The sequence below is a fragment of the Aristolochia californica genome, unplaced genomic scaffold (assembly GCF_029961685.1).
Source record: "Aristolochia californica isolate CCGP_79_NKW_82.1479 unplaced genomic scaffold, dmAriCali1.0.hap1 SCAF_2, whole genome shotgun sequence".
Classification (NCBI taxonomy): domain Eukaryota; kingdom Viridiplantae; phylum Streptophyta; class Magnoliopsida; order Piperales; family Aristolochiaceae; genus Aristolochia; species Aristolochia californica.
The window spans coordinates 42,859,151-42,873,692 of NW_027181881.1; the positions used below are offsets into that span (position 1 = coordinate 42,859,151).

Sequence of the window (14,542 nt, forward strand, 5' to 3'; positions counted from 1 at the left end):
AAGTTGGTAGAGATGAATGATTCGAAGAGATTGATATTCGGGAATGGGTGTAATTTGCAGGGACGCCCTCGGCCCCAAATCTCATTCCTTAGTGCAATAAGAATATAACAAAAGCTGGAACCAATCGCCCTTGACCTTTCCCCCAGTTCTCGCAGGAATGTCAAACAATACAGAGACTCGAGTCGGGGATATAACAGATTGATCAGAGATTTTTATTCTGTTTGAGCCTATTCTTTGGGTAAGATAAGGGCACGAGACTGGTTGGGTATCGCCGGAGCCGGAGAAAAGCACGGGGAACCTGATTGTCCCACCGGTTCTCCCTTAAAAGCACAGGGAGAGAGAGAAATCCCTCCCACAAAGTCTGACGCGACTACTCAGCTTTCTCTTTCCCAGATGCAGCATTTTAAAAGGAGAAAACCGATGACATCGTACGAAGGAATAATCAATTCAGTTCACTCCCCCCCACTCAGCAAAAATGCTAATTAATCCTCTTCCCTACCTTAATCTCCATTAACACTTCACAATTATAAAATCATACTTTAAATTTGTCCACTTTACAGCAAGATTACAAGCATTTGGTCCCAAACAGTACAAAAAACCCACCCAGCACGCCTCGTACTTTTACCGGTTTTACACTGAACAAAACGACGACAACCCCGCCAAAAACCCTCTTTAAATCTTAATCAACCACGTTATTGATGATGCCAAAATAAGCTTTCTTCTCTACCATCTAATTAAGCTTTTTACATTCAATACGCTACAAAAAAAAAGCCCCTCTTTCGGCTTCTTTTTCTGCGCCGACGCTGGTGAGTGAAGAGTACGACGACTGTCCACGGATGCTCACATGATCCCGCAGGCGTTGGCATTCTCGTCGCTGAACATGTCGTAGGACGCGGTGGAATGGGTAGGAGGGTACACGTACGTGTAGGGAGACGCCGGCTCCGCGTAGTATGAAGCACCGTAACTCGCGGAGGGATACGAGGTATTGTAGCTGACTGCGTACACCGGCGGCGGCGGTGGCTGAGACTGAGCCGGAAACGGAGTGAATTGCTGACGTGGAGGGCTGTGTTTGGATGGCACGTTCGAGGGTCCCCAGCCCATGGCTTCGCCGGGCTTTGTGCCTAGCGAGCCTCGGTCGTCCTCGTCGTCCTCGCCGCCGCCGCCGCTCGTGTTCGTAGGAGCATTGATGTTAACTTTTTGCCCTTTTTTCTTCTTTTTCTTGCCAGAACCGCCGGACGTCGGAGCACCGGCGGAGGACGCGGGGTTGTCGAGGGTCGGTTTTTTATCGGACGGGGTTCCGGGAGAAGCATCCGTCTTTTGCGAAGTTTTGTTACTTTCTCCGTTGGGGTTATTATTTGCAACTTCCGCTGGTTCGGTGTTTTTGGCGCGAGGCTTTTTACCTTCTTCCTGATCCTGAACTTTCTTCTCTGAATCAGATATCTGTGCTTTCTTTTCTGTATCAGATACCTGAGCTTTCTTCTCTGTATCAGATACGCCATCTTCGCTGCTATTTGTCTCCTTCGCCTTTACTTTCCCCCCGGACTTGGATTGTTTTTTGTCCTTCTTCTCGCTTTTCTCAGGCCAAAGCTCCGCCACCTTCCCTGATTTTAAAAGCTTCTTGATTAGAGTGTCGGCGTCCACGTTTCCGGTGACCATGACTTTATGCTGCTGCGAATCAATGGTCGTCGTGTAAACGCCTGAATAAAAAGAACAGAGCATTTAACAAGGACAGAATCAGTTCCAACAGTTGGAATTTCTTCAAGTAAAATCAAACGAAGTTATCGACCTATGACAGGGAACGGGATCGTTTCCTTACCTTCGACGCTCTGTAAAACTTTCTTAACTTTCTTCTTACAACCTTCGCAATGGATGGAAACTTTCAAAGCCCATGTCTGAGAAAAGGACATAAAAGGGTCTCATCAACCGGAAAACTGATAAATAGACGAGAAAGACGAGAGTTATCATTTAATTAAACGCTAGCTGGCTCGGCCGCGGCGTACCTGATATTTGAGAGGTTCTGCTGGTCCTTCGGTGCCCGCCATTGGAGAGAAACTCGCCGCTTTCGAGGAGGGGTTTGAGAAAAGGGAGAGAGAGCGGGAGGGTTGGAATGGCGAGTCAGTTGAGGCTTGGAGAGGAGTAAAAAGGAGAGAGGAAGCGGTGGTGGAATGTGACGACAATGGCATCTGGCACGTACCTTAGCGATATACTCATCGATCTAAATTGGCGAAAACACCCTCTTGTATTCCAGTGAATTAAAAGCACTGTATTCAACGACGAACCACACACAGAGACATGCATACGAGGAATGTTCACATGCCGAAATGGGAGATTGAAGCCGATGAATTGGGATTTTTCAATGGAAGAGACTTGCAAGAAAGAGGGGTAGTTCAGGTAAACGAGGAATATCATTTATTGTACTCTGCCATGAAAAGCAACGGCGGTTTCTTACTAATGCGAACAATGAAAACTTAAAAGCTACAAAACTTACTTTTATCAGTTCTGGGACGCGTTCTCTGTTTGTAAGGTCTGATAAGCAATTATATTCGGAAGAGCAGGAAAGTAGAAGAAAGGAAATTGAGGATAATCGTTGACAGGACCTCCGAATTATTTCTCTGCTTCTGTGCACTTTTCATTGATGGGTTTTGATGGAGGATAATATCTTACCTCCTTTCGTCTTAAATATTCTGCAGAGACAATGAAATTTTGATCTTTTCGACACGACGTAATATTTCTGTCTACTTCGGTTTCGTGATTAAAATCTAGCTCGGTTTCGTGATTAAAATCTAGCTAGTTCTAACTGTTAATGAGAGAGAATTAAGGACATTGTTGAGGAAGAATTACACTGTTTTAATTTTTATTTAATACCATTTATTCAGCTCACAGATATGCTTGCGATTAGGCCAAATTAGTTGCAGACTTGTACAGACTCAAGCCTTCAGTGCTAACTAAAGTTGCAGACTCCAGTCAAATCCTCTTCTCTCAGGCAGCTTTAAACCCAGATAAACAATTTCAATTTGGCTGATCTGATGTGTCCACACAAATCAGCCACACCCAAGTGCTTATTTAGGAACAATATCTCCATTCTCTTCGTTCCTATGATGATCTCCGTCTCTTCCTCCTTTTTCCTCTCCTTATTTTAAGAAATCAAACACAGCCAGTAAAGCTGAAAAAGATAGTTTGTCCGCAGCAACTGAAATATGGAAGTCTGATGCATTCGGCTAAAGTATAATGAATTTTATAAGGTTTCACTTGTTAAGATAACCGTTTTTTTTTCTGGGCGAATTGCCTCTGAAGAGCCATCAAGAAGTAAAGTTTCTGAATGTTAGACGTGTTTAAAGAGTAGAGTGAATTAGTAAAAGCAAGGAGATGAGCCTCCGCCTCCAGCAGCCTTTCAGTCCCTGAGGAGTTATAAACTGCTCTGATCGAAACTCTGATACGCGTCTCGAAGGTACCAGGAGTGATCTTTTGCATGCATGTTCATAGAATAATCTTTTCGAAGAAGCACTTTTCCTGTAATTTGATCCTTGTTTTTATTATAACATTAGCAAAACCACGTGCATCGATCACAAAAATATACATGGGTCCGCATTGTTTGGCTTCCGTCGTGATCAAGGAACTGTCACTAAGCACTCTTCTTCTTCCTGCTCCTTCTTCTTCTTTGTGCTGCTGCTTGCTGTTACTTTTCTCATCTTCTTCCTAAACCAGGAATAAGTTTCTCTGGATACTCTGATTTCTGTTGTTTTTTTTCATTAGATCCTTCAACATATCTAATAATCTTTCGTCAGGCCACAAAAAAAAAAAAAAAAAAAACAGTACAATAAAAATAAGTTTTCCGATTGACACGACTGGAGGTTATCAAGCTGAGTACGAAGATCTGAATCAACTTGCAGTAGTAGTACTAACACTGGCTCACGTTTGTGAATTATTGGTTTCACTTTGTCCTTGCTCTCATCAAACCACTGGGAAGTGCTTTTAAGTGTCACTTCTCACTACCTCCGAAGACCCTTTAATTTATCTTTTTGGCCAATAACTTTTCATCTCTGCTGCCATTTCATTTCAAAATATATTGGAATGGGACTGCAGGAAGATTTTTTCTTGGTGTATAGTAACATAAAAGATATAAATTGCAGTCAGGCATGAATGTCTTCGGAGGGACCTTAAAAGTGAGCTTGAAATGAGATGGTATGTGTCTCTTCTTGCTTGGAACAATCCTGGGAAGAACCTTTTAATGGCTCAGGAAAAGAAAACTTGATCACTTACCCCAATACAACTTGAGATGGAATGATAAGAGATTTCTTAAAATCAAGAAAAATATCTTAATTGATTTTTATTTTTTAAATTAAAGATTCAAATTATCCATCTTCAACATATAGATAGGCTTGTATTGATGTAAAAATCGTTTTGATTCAATACAATTTCTCCTTCTCTCTTTTTGTCCATAGATTAGGCTCATAACCTCAACCATATAAAATTCTCATGCCCGATCTCTATTTTTTGGAAGAGTAATCAATTGTTTGCCTTAAGATGGCTCTATATAACCCATTGGTAACATACTATGTTGTTAACAACCCCAATATTTTGTTATCGAGCATCCCACAATACTAAGTTGTTAGCATATAACACTTTGGTCAATTACATTTCTAGGTTATGAGATAGTTGTGTTGTGAAAACACATAACTATGTGGAACATTGTAAAGTAACAAATGACACTACAGATGTTGTGTTAAGCAGTAAACATGTAATATAGTATTCATTAAAAATATACTATGTTATCAAATATCCTAACACCATATTATTGGCTGCCCACCACACTCTTCTTGGTATGTTTCATCATGGTCAATTATGGTCCTAGGCTATAAACTAATATGTTGTGGACACACAATAGTGTGCTACATTGTAAAGTTAAGTTTTTTTTATTAGTGATGATGATAATATAGATGTTTATCCTGGCATTGACATTATGATAAGTAGTAGATATGATTATAATATAGTTGGATATTATGTTACAAACTTTACTAGCACTAGATTATGGCAAGTAGTCAATTGCTTTCTTCTAAGGGGGGGGTTAGTCCACAATGAAGTGGAATGAATTCCCTCGCATTACCTAGGTCATCACAAATAAGGCGTTAGTGCAGAATGATTTGAATTGAACCGATATAACACGTTTCATCTCCTCAAGCAAAAACGACGAAAAATTGATTCTGCCCTTTTTTTGGAATCATTCACTTACCATGAGCGACAGCGTCGCTTCTTCCCCCCCCGAAACAAAAAATCCCTTTCATTTCCTCTTCTCCTCTCCTCTCACTCGGCCTTCGTCTCTCGACAAATTTTTTCGCCCGACCTTCTTCTCTCATTTTCGCTCTCTCTGCTCCCTCTGTTGGCTCTCGTCTTCGTTCTCTGCTCCCTCTACTTTCTCTTGTCATCTCTCGTTTTTGCCTCATCTCCCTCTCTCGGCCTTTCTCTTCCTTCTCCCTCTCTCTTTTCCCTCTAGGCCTCCATCTTTTCTCACTCTCGGCCTCCCTCTCCCTTCTCGTTCTCGCTCTTCTCTTTCCTCCTCCCCCGATTTCCTTTGATTTAACCTATTTCGGTTTCGATATCCTTCAATTTTCTTCGATTTTTGACAGTTAGGCGTCGATTTCTTCCATTGGACTTACATTTTCCCATTCGACGGTGGTTTCCCCCAAATTTCATAAGGTAACCCGAAACCCTAAAAAAAATCAACTAATTTAGTGTTGTATTTGAGTTAATTTTAATTTTTGTGCGTAATTTATCTTGATTGTGGCCTAATTGTGGGATTTAGGGTTCAAATTCGTGTTGATACGGTTTAATTTCGGGATTAGAGTTGGGGTTTGGGACTTTTAGGGTTTTAAGGTATAGTCTTTAGGTCTGGAATTTGTTAGGGATTAGGGTTTAGGGTTTGGGGCTTATTTTAATTTGTTAGGGTTCTCGGTTAGGGTTTAGTCCGGGTTTAGGGTTTAGTGACTGCGAAGCCATATGGGGCTCTACCAGGGGTGTTGGGTGAATTTGGACTCAATGAGTTAGTGTTTACATTGTTCTAGTAATCTACAATTAAATTAGTTGGATTGATTTTGAAATGTTTTAGAATGTTGTTGAATATGTTTGAAGTGTTATGGAATGCATTTGCCATATGTTGAGGAGATTTTGGAGTTATAAATGTCCACCACATGGTATTTTACTATTTGTTGGTTGTGTTTCTGTGTGTCCCTAGTTACTACGCCGAGTAATGGTTGTCTGATAAAAAAAATTTTCATGATGACCATCTCGGATTTAGATTATAAATGGTTGGAAGAAGACCACAAACCCCTCGATCATATGACATTTGGACCTTTGATGATGACAACAAAATGCTCGATCTCTTAGTTGAGCAAGTCAATATGGGGAACAAGATGCCCAACGGGGTTTGGAAGCATGAAGTGTATTTGGACTATGTCAATAGGTTCAATGAAAACACAGCTCATAAAAAAAACTGTTGAGCAGCTCAAGAATCGAACAAGATCATGGAAGAAAACTTATAAAATGTCTCAACACCAGTGGGTTCGGTTGGGATGCAACCACACATCGAGTTACTGCATGTCATTCTGTATGGCAAGACTATATCAAGGTTAGTAAATTATGATTTATTGTAAAACATTTTCTATGTTTTCCACATTACTAGAACTCTATTCCAAGTTGTCTAAATAGAATTTGTGTACCTGAAGGTAAATAATATATTTTTATGTAGTAATTTGTTCTATTTTATCTTCAATTATCTTATGTGAAAAATATTTTGTATTGTAGGTAAATATTATCTAGTCGATGCTGGTTATGCAAATATGCTAGGATTTTTGGCTCCATATCGAGGAACTCGTTATCATCTACAAGAATTTGGAGACAACCTTCCTAGACATGATAAAGAGTTATTCAACTGAAGGCACTCATCTTTGAGGAATACTATTGAACGAACTTTTAGTGCTTTAAAAGCTCGATTCCAAATGTTGAAAGTCGCTCCTCCGTTTTCTTATAAGAACAAGAAGAAAATTGTAATAGTTTGTTGCATATTACACAATTATATACGTAAAGAGGATTACAATGATATGTTTGAATTGGAAGATGATGATTCAGATGATGAGGTTGGTGGAGGAGGTGATGAGCTCTGATTAGTAGGTAAAAATTCGGATGAAGATAGCGATGATAGTGATGATCTTCGGGATGAAGGTAACCTATCAACAACCATGCGGAGGCGTCGTGTATCAGAATCCACAAGAGCTACACAATTTCGAGATGCCATAGTGACTAGCATGTGGAATGATTATTAGTGGTTATACTTTATTGCTTTTAAACATGTATGTTGTCGTTCGTATCTACTAAACTAGTAAGTTGATGATGTTAAACGCACAAACTCGTTGTTAAAAATAATTTACTCTAATTATATTCGTTGTTGTCATTTTATACCTTTTTGTCACGTGTTTTAATTTTATTTATTAAGTATTTTTATACTATATATTATGTTATTATAAAATAATTTATTTATTAATTATATTCATTTATGTTATTTTTAACTGTTTAATGTACTTTAAATAATTTATTCTAGTCACATGTAATTAATATATTAATTTATAATAAACTTTAATCACTAATTGGTTTAATTATGCAATTGCTATAATTAATTAAACAATTAGGTTTATTTATTATATTCCCTTATGTTATTTTTAAATTTTTATTAATTTTATATAACTTATTATAGTCACACGTAATTAGTATATTAATTTATAATGAATTTTAATCATTTATTGGTTAATTATCCAATTTCTATAATTAATTAAACCATTAGGTTTATTTATTATATTCTCTTATGTTATTTTTTAATTTTTTTATTAATTTTATATAATTTATTCATGTCACACATAATTATTGTTTTCATTTATAGTAAACTATAATCATTAATTGGTTTAATTATCTAATTTTTATAATTAATTAAACCATTAGGTTTATTTATTATATTCCCTTATGTTATTTTTAAAATTTTTAATTAATTTTATATAATTTATTGTAGTCACACGTAATTATTGTTTTAATTTATAATAAACTATAATCATAAAAGGTTACTCATTCTCTTCTTTATTTAGAAAATGACACTGGAATCTATTTTTCAGGCACTAACATTGGAATCTGTTTTCCAGCCACTTCAACTGGCCTGGACTAACACCCAAACATGAGTTGAAGTAGAAGTAATTCATTTCACTTCAATTCAATTTTCTACTTCATTTCCACTTCATTTTCACTTCATTGTGGACTAAGCCCCCCCTAAAGTAGTCGATTACTTTCTCACAAAAACTTTTTCTTTGGTTCAAATGACCATCTGCAAGGATGAGTCGGCTTTTTTTTTGTTTATCACTTTCAAACTGTGAACGGGTAGAGGACCGAAATGAGGGTATTTTCATCAAAAGATCAATAATTTTGAAAAAAAATCATTGAATATTAATATTGACAGAAGTCCCACATAGTGAGTACAAAAATCTTATGTTTATTAGTTGGCAAAAAAAGTTTCCTAAGTGATTAGTCATTTTCGGATAGGGTCTTCGACCCAATTTAACATAGTATTAGAACAGATATTTCATACGTGGGCATCCACCTAAATTATCCATATGCCACGACGTGAGTTCGACCCAAAGATATTACGTTAGCAAAAGAGATTTCCTATCATTTTTGGATAGCCTTCTACCCAATTTAGAAGATTCAAATAAAGTTATACTCACTAATGGTGGATATGAGTTTTCTACCCAATTTAGAAGATTCAAATAAAGTTATACTCACTAATGGTGGATATGAGTTTGTCCATGAAAAACTGAGACACTAGTAAGTAGTGGAGTTTGGTGGAGATCTACATTTTCAACCATAGACATCAATCGTAGGTGTTGTCAAGCTGACCTTTGCGACGGTTGGTGTAGGTACAGCTTTGCTCTACTACATTTACTTGATTTTTGATATCAAGTCATTATCAGTTGAAGATGAGGATTGTAGGTCTCACTGGAGGGATTGCTTCCGGGAAGAGCACAGTCTCTCATCTTTTCAAAGCCAGCGGCATTCCGGTTGTGGATGCGGATGTTGTTGCTCGGGTCTCTTCTTTTACTGAGTTCTCTTTATATAATTGTTTTTTTCATCCTCCATGAATTCTTTTCTACGAGATCCTGAAACTGTTTGGCTCGGATAATACTTTCGGGTTTAATTTTAACTTGTGACGTTTATTCTGAGTTGATTAGATTATTGATGTCCTTGTAGGATGTACTGAGGAAGGGCACCGGTGGATGGAAAAGGGTTGTACGTGCATTTGGTGAAGGAATTTTATGTGATGATGGGGAAGTTGATCGGGCTCGTCTAGGGCAAATTGTATTCTCTGATCCTGAGAAGCGCCAACTCCTGAACCGGTATATGCATATTAACTTTACTTGCTTTTATTAATTTGTAAAGCGTACAATCGTAGCTAGATGATCTAGTCTTTCGAGGGGAATGGAATCCCCAAATACTTTGGTTGCCATTTGAGTTGCAATTCTAGGTTTTCGACTCGAGAATTTACATCTGGGCATGGATGATTACTGTTGTTCGTAGTTAAGGTTACCACTGCCTATGGAAAATATCATGGTTAATGAATGTATACGATAATCTTATCTTTTTTTTTTTTTTTTTGAAAAACCGAAGAATTATCTATGGTTTATCCAGAACACAATGGGAATTATGAGATCCTGCTTCTGACCTCACAATCTTATTTTCCCTTCCATAATTGGCAGTCGTTGGCATTTCTTCTTTATTATATGTGTGAACAAGAAAGTTTGTCCCTTTCCACTGATAAACGGTCTAAACCTCTCCAGAAGTAGTGTTCGATGAAATCTGTTGAAACTATGCTGGTGAAACCTCAAGCTTGGTTTGAAATTCTTGTTCCATTACTTTCTCAGTTGAACCAATAAAACTTTCCTTGTTCTCTGGTAAATAGACAAAAAATGCTTTCTTTCTCTTAGTGATTCTCTTCTAATACTTCAACAAATCCTAGAACACCCCGGATGAGACATTTAGCTTTTTCTTTGTTGCTTCATTACATTAAAACGTCAGAAACTCATCAATGAATTATTCCATGAGAAGAAGTTGTGAAATTCAATTTTCGGTTTAGAAACAGTCACCTCAGATGACAAAGAGATGAAGTCAATCTGTTGAATGGCTCAATTTGAAGCGCATCTCTCAGGTTGTAGCCGTTCTGATTGAACGGCCGTTCTCTGACAAGGAAATCAAGGAGGCTGTCTGCACCAAGCCCCATGACAAGGCCCCTGGACTTGATGGTTAAATGCAGAATTTTTTATGAATGCTAAGCCATAACAAGTAGGATGTCATCAACATGGTGCACAAATTCTATGATAAAAGGCAATAGGGCCAAGGCGATGGGGGCATCATTCGTCACCCTTATCCCAAAGAAAGTGCGGCTGAAAGCTCCTATGGACTACAAGCCCATCAATCTGGTGTCGAGCACCTGCAAAATTATTTCCAGATTTCTAGCCTTAAGGTTCTGCATGGTTCTCTTTGCAGTTATTAATCAGACCCAAAGTGCCTTCTTGGGAAGGAAAAATATACTTGACTCTTCCATGGTTGTTCATGAGGTGCTGCACCATTTAATTTGACAAGGAAGGCTGTAATCATGCTTATGCTCAACCTCGAGAAAGCATTTGACAGAGTCAATTGGAGACTACTAGACTATCTGCTGGACAGGCTCGTCTTTGGCAGGAAATGGAGGTTCTAAATTCATTCTTGGGTCTCATTCGACTATTTCTCCATTATGATAAATGGGATGGCCTGTGGTTTCTTTAGGGAATCTAGAGGATTGAGGCAAGGGGAGCCCCTCTCTACCCTTCTTTAATATTATCGGTGAGAACTTGGCAGCTCTCTTTCTCACGGCAACTGGCCTTGGTTGTATTGAACCAATGGGTCAAGCTTTCTTTAGGGATCAATGTGCCGTTGTTTCCATTTCGCCGATGACATGTTTTTTCTGTCAAGCTAATGATGAACAAGTGAAGTACACCAAGGCTTTGCTCGGCCTCTACAAGATTTTCTCAGGTTAAAAGATCAATTGGCAAAGTCGAGGGTGTATGAGCTGAAAGTGGCGAACAGGTTCCTGCAGGAAGTAATGGATATTCTGGGCTGCAGAACTGACTCCCTTCCCTCCACCTATTTGGGTCTTCCATTATTTATGGAGAAAGTTTTGACACCATTGTGGGATAAGGTTGTTGAAAAGCTGGAGATGAGGTTATCTGCTTGGAAAGGGCGTATCGTATCAAAGACTGTTACACTAACCTTACTAAAGTTCTCCCTTACAATCATTGCTGATGGTATTGAGAGTCCTGGAAGGAGCTGCTTATGGAAAGGTACCACAGAAGGCTTTAGGTTCCATCTGGTTAACTGAAAGGACACCTGTCAGCCCAAAGAGGGTGGGTTTTGGGTGTCAAAAGTGTGAGGGATGTCAAAAATAGGGCATTTTTTATGAAATAGGGGTGAAGATTCGTCAGGAAGGATAATACTGTTTGGAGGAGAATAATCTCAGCATTGATGACAACACCAGATGGCTGGACGAGTATCCTTACAGGAAAGTATCCCCTATCTAGCCACCAATGGATCAACCACTAAGTTTTGAACTGATCTATGGATTACCACCAAACTCCTTTGTGTGCAATTAAATAGGTTGTTTGCCATTTCCTGTTGTCATTTTGTTGTTGAGGTTACTGATGGGGCTATCTCCATCTCTACGTGGCTGCTCTTTGCTCACCCAAAAGAATACCACACCTTCAGGTCAGGCCAGTGTTAAAAGTCTCCCTCCTCTGAACTTCTAATTCATCGGGAATCTATGAGGTTTGAAGTGGATACAGCATCTCTCATAGGCCCCCCTAGAACCATGTTGTTGCTTTAGCCTGGTCCCCGGAAGCACCTCCAAAAGTGAAATTCTTCATCTGGAGTGTCATGCACAATACCATCCTTGCATTTGGCAGTCTCTTAAGCATGATGTAGTGCCAGCCATTACCCTGTGCAAGCTCTTTATTTCTGAAGAGGAGACCGTCAACCAGCTTTTGATTCACTAATTCAGTACCATGCCCATCTGGAGTCATTTCCTTTGTCTCTTTAACCTCCTGTGTGCCCTACTTTGCTTCCCCTTCTCGGCTCAATCCTTTGGAGAGCTTGCCTCCCCTACATTCCCTTGGTGATTTGGAACAAGAGGAATAGCAGGCATTTCAGAGGACAAGCCTCCCATGTGCAAAAGCTTATTGCTGATGTCATGCAGCAAATTATCTCATGGGTCACTGCTAGGCCTGCATTTGAAGGAGCCCCTAGTGATCTCATTTTGTTATGGTCCTGGGTTAAGTACTTGGTTTTCCGCTACCTACTAGGCCGGTCTTTTGGGTAGTATTGGCTAGGTGTTTAACATTTGGTATCAGAGCGGGCGCCCACGTCGCGAGTTCGAATCCCGGCATGAGCAAACTTAGCGGAGGGGGCGACCTAGAGGCTGGATTAAAATTACTGGTAGGGTCACAAAAAGGTGGGTCGGGCCAGTGTCGCTAGAGTGGGCCGTCGTTATATAGCGGAGGGGGCAACGTAGAGGCTGGATTAAAATTATTGGTAGGGTCACAAAAAAAGTGGATCGGGCCAGTGTCGCTAGAGTGTGCCGTTGTGGACGTCGGCTCGTGAAGGTGGGATGTGATGTTATGGTCCTGGGTTAAGTACTTGGCTTTCCGCTACCTAACAGGCCGGTCTTTTGGGTAGTATTGGCTAGATGCTTAACACATTTGCAGCAGCTAGTGTCTTGTGGCTAATTTGTCTGGATCTAGGCCTGCCAACCTCCATATTTGGTGCCCCCCAGCTGCTGGCAATATCAAGATGAATTTTGATAGGTGTTCCAAAGGTAATCTAGGGCTAGCTGGAGACAGTGGTGTGTTCTGGCTCCAGGACGGTACAGTGATTCTCTCTTTTTGTGCTTCGTTGGGTCAGGTTGACTCAATTTCTGCAGAAATAAACGTGGTTTTCCATGGTCTTAGGCCGTACAGACAGTGCCTTGCCGCCCCTCTGGAGGTTTGAGGGGGACTAAAGCAGTTATAAGCTGGTGCCTGCATGAGAGGAAGCCTCTATGGCTATATCTCAGTGTTCCTTGAAATTTTTAATCTTGCTTCAAAAGTAGTTTGTAAGTGGTCTCATGTAAATAGAAGTACAAATGGCTTAGCTGATAAGCTTGCCAATGAGGGGCAGCTCAGCAATTTCTCATTGTTTTGCCCTCTCCCTCTTTGTATTAGACTTCACTACTCGACCTCTTGGCCCATTAAAATTGCCTCTTTTCAGAATTTTTTTTTTTTTTTGCCTCTGTTGGTTTTAATTGCATATCTCTAGAAAGTTAACTGAGGCATGAGTTTCTCAAGCTGCACAGTCCCTTGGAAGTCCACTGAGTCTCCTACTAGAGGTGGACCTAAAGTTATTCATGTTAATAACAGTAAGTGTTGACGTTGATTTTTGGTTTTTAAACATTGACCTCTAGTGATTTCTATTGTATGGTCACTACAGAATCATTTCTTGCATAACAATTTGAGTGGGAACAATGCCCGATCACTCATCCTCAGCTCTGCCTCATTTCCTGTATAATATCTTTTCCACTGACGTCCATTATTCGTACCAGGTTGATTTCACTACTTGGTTTTTTGCTGTTGATATTCTGGTGACATCTTGATTTTTCCTTGCAGGTTATTGGCTCCATTTATTTCTTCTGGGCTCTTTTGGGAAATTGTGAAGCTTTGGTTTAAAGGTTCTAAGGTCATTGTTCTCGACATTCCTTTACTATTTGAGGCTAAAATGGACCAATGGACAAAACCTATTATAGTTGTATGGGTAGACCCAGACACCCAACTTCATCGTCTCATTGCAAGAGATGGGATATCTGAGGAGCAGGCGAGGAATAGGATCAATGCACAAACTGCCCTTGACTGGAAAAGGTCAAGGGCAGATATAGTTATTGATAACTCCCGATCACTAGAGAATACAAAGGAACAGTTTCAGGAAGTCCTTAACGAAATAACGAGCCCACTAACATGGAAGGAATTTGGTCTTTCCAGAAGAGGTGCATTCTGGGTTCTTGTTTCCATAGTTGTAGGTGTGCTGCTCTTCAGAAATGTCTATAATGATGTAAAAACAGCAACCTGACTTTGTATTGTTAGTGATTTATGGACGATGGAATTTCTCATATGGTTTGGGTAAATTGCTTTTAATTTCTGTTGCCTGTGCACGTCCTGTGGTTCATGTTGTACCTAAATTCATTCCTTTCTTAGTAGGTTCCCATGCAAAATTGTATAGCTGTCCTACAATAATGAAAGTTAGAGGGTTGATCAAATACGAAAAATTATTTGGTATGAAATATGTGAAACAATTATCTTAACCGTTCAATCATGATCAACGGTTATCTCAACTGTTCGAACAGTTAAAATAACCATTTTGCATGATTAACCAACTGGGATAACCATTTCGTATATTT

The 14,542-nt window shown here is 39.5% G+C and overlaps 2 protein-coding genes across 2 annotated transcripts; one reads left to right on the top strand and one right to left on the bottom strand.

The window, feature by feature from the left end:
- Window positions 1–565: 565 nt before the first annotated feature.
- Window positions 566–2,146, bottom strand: LOC137956340 (heavy metal-associated isoprenylated plant protein 35). The gene is made up of 3 exons (XM_068803805.1): window positions 2,001–2,146; window positions 1,817–1,892; window positions 566–1,697 (listed from the first exon to the last, which is right to left on the bottom strand). The coding sequence occupies exons 1-3, from the start codon at window positions 2,040–2,042 to the stop codon at window positions 841–843; spliced, it is 975 nt and encodes a 324-aa protein (XP_068659906.1). The 5' UTR covers window positions 2,043–2,146; the 3' UTR covers window positions 566–840.
- A 6,724-nt stretch (window positions 2,147–8,870) lies between these two features.
- LOC137956749 (dephospho-CoA kinase) lies at window positions 8,871–14,288 on the top strand. The gene is made up of 3 exons (XM_068804354.1): window positions 8,871–9,116; window positions 9,280–9,425; window positions 13,758–14,288. Exons 1-3 carry the CDS (start codon window positions 9,009–9,011, stop codon window positions 14,212–14,214), a joined length of 711 nt encoding a protein of 236 aa, XP_068660455.1. The 5' UTR covers window positions 8,871–9,008; the 3' UTR covers window positions 14,215–14,288.
- Window positions 14,289–14,542: the final 254 nt, after the last annotated feature.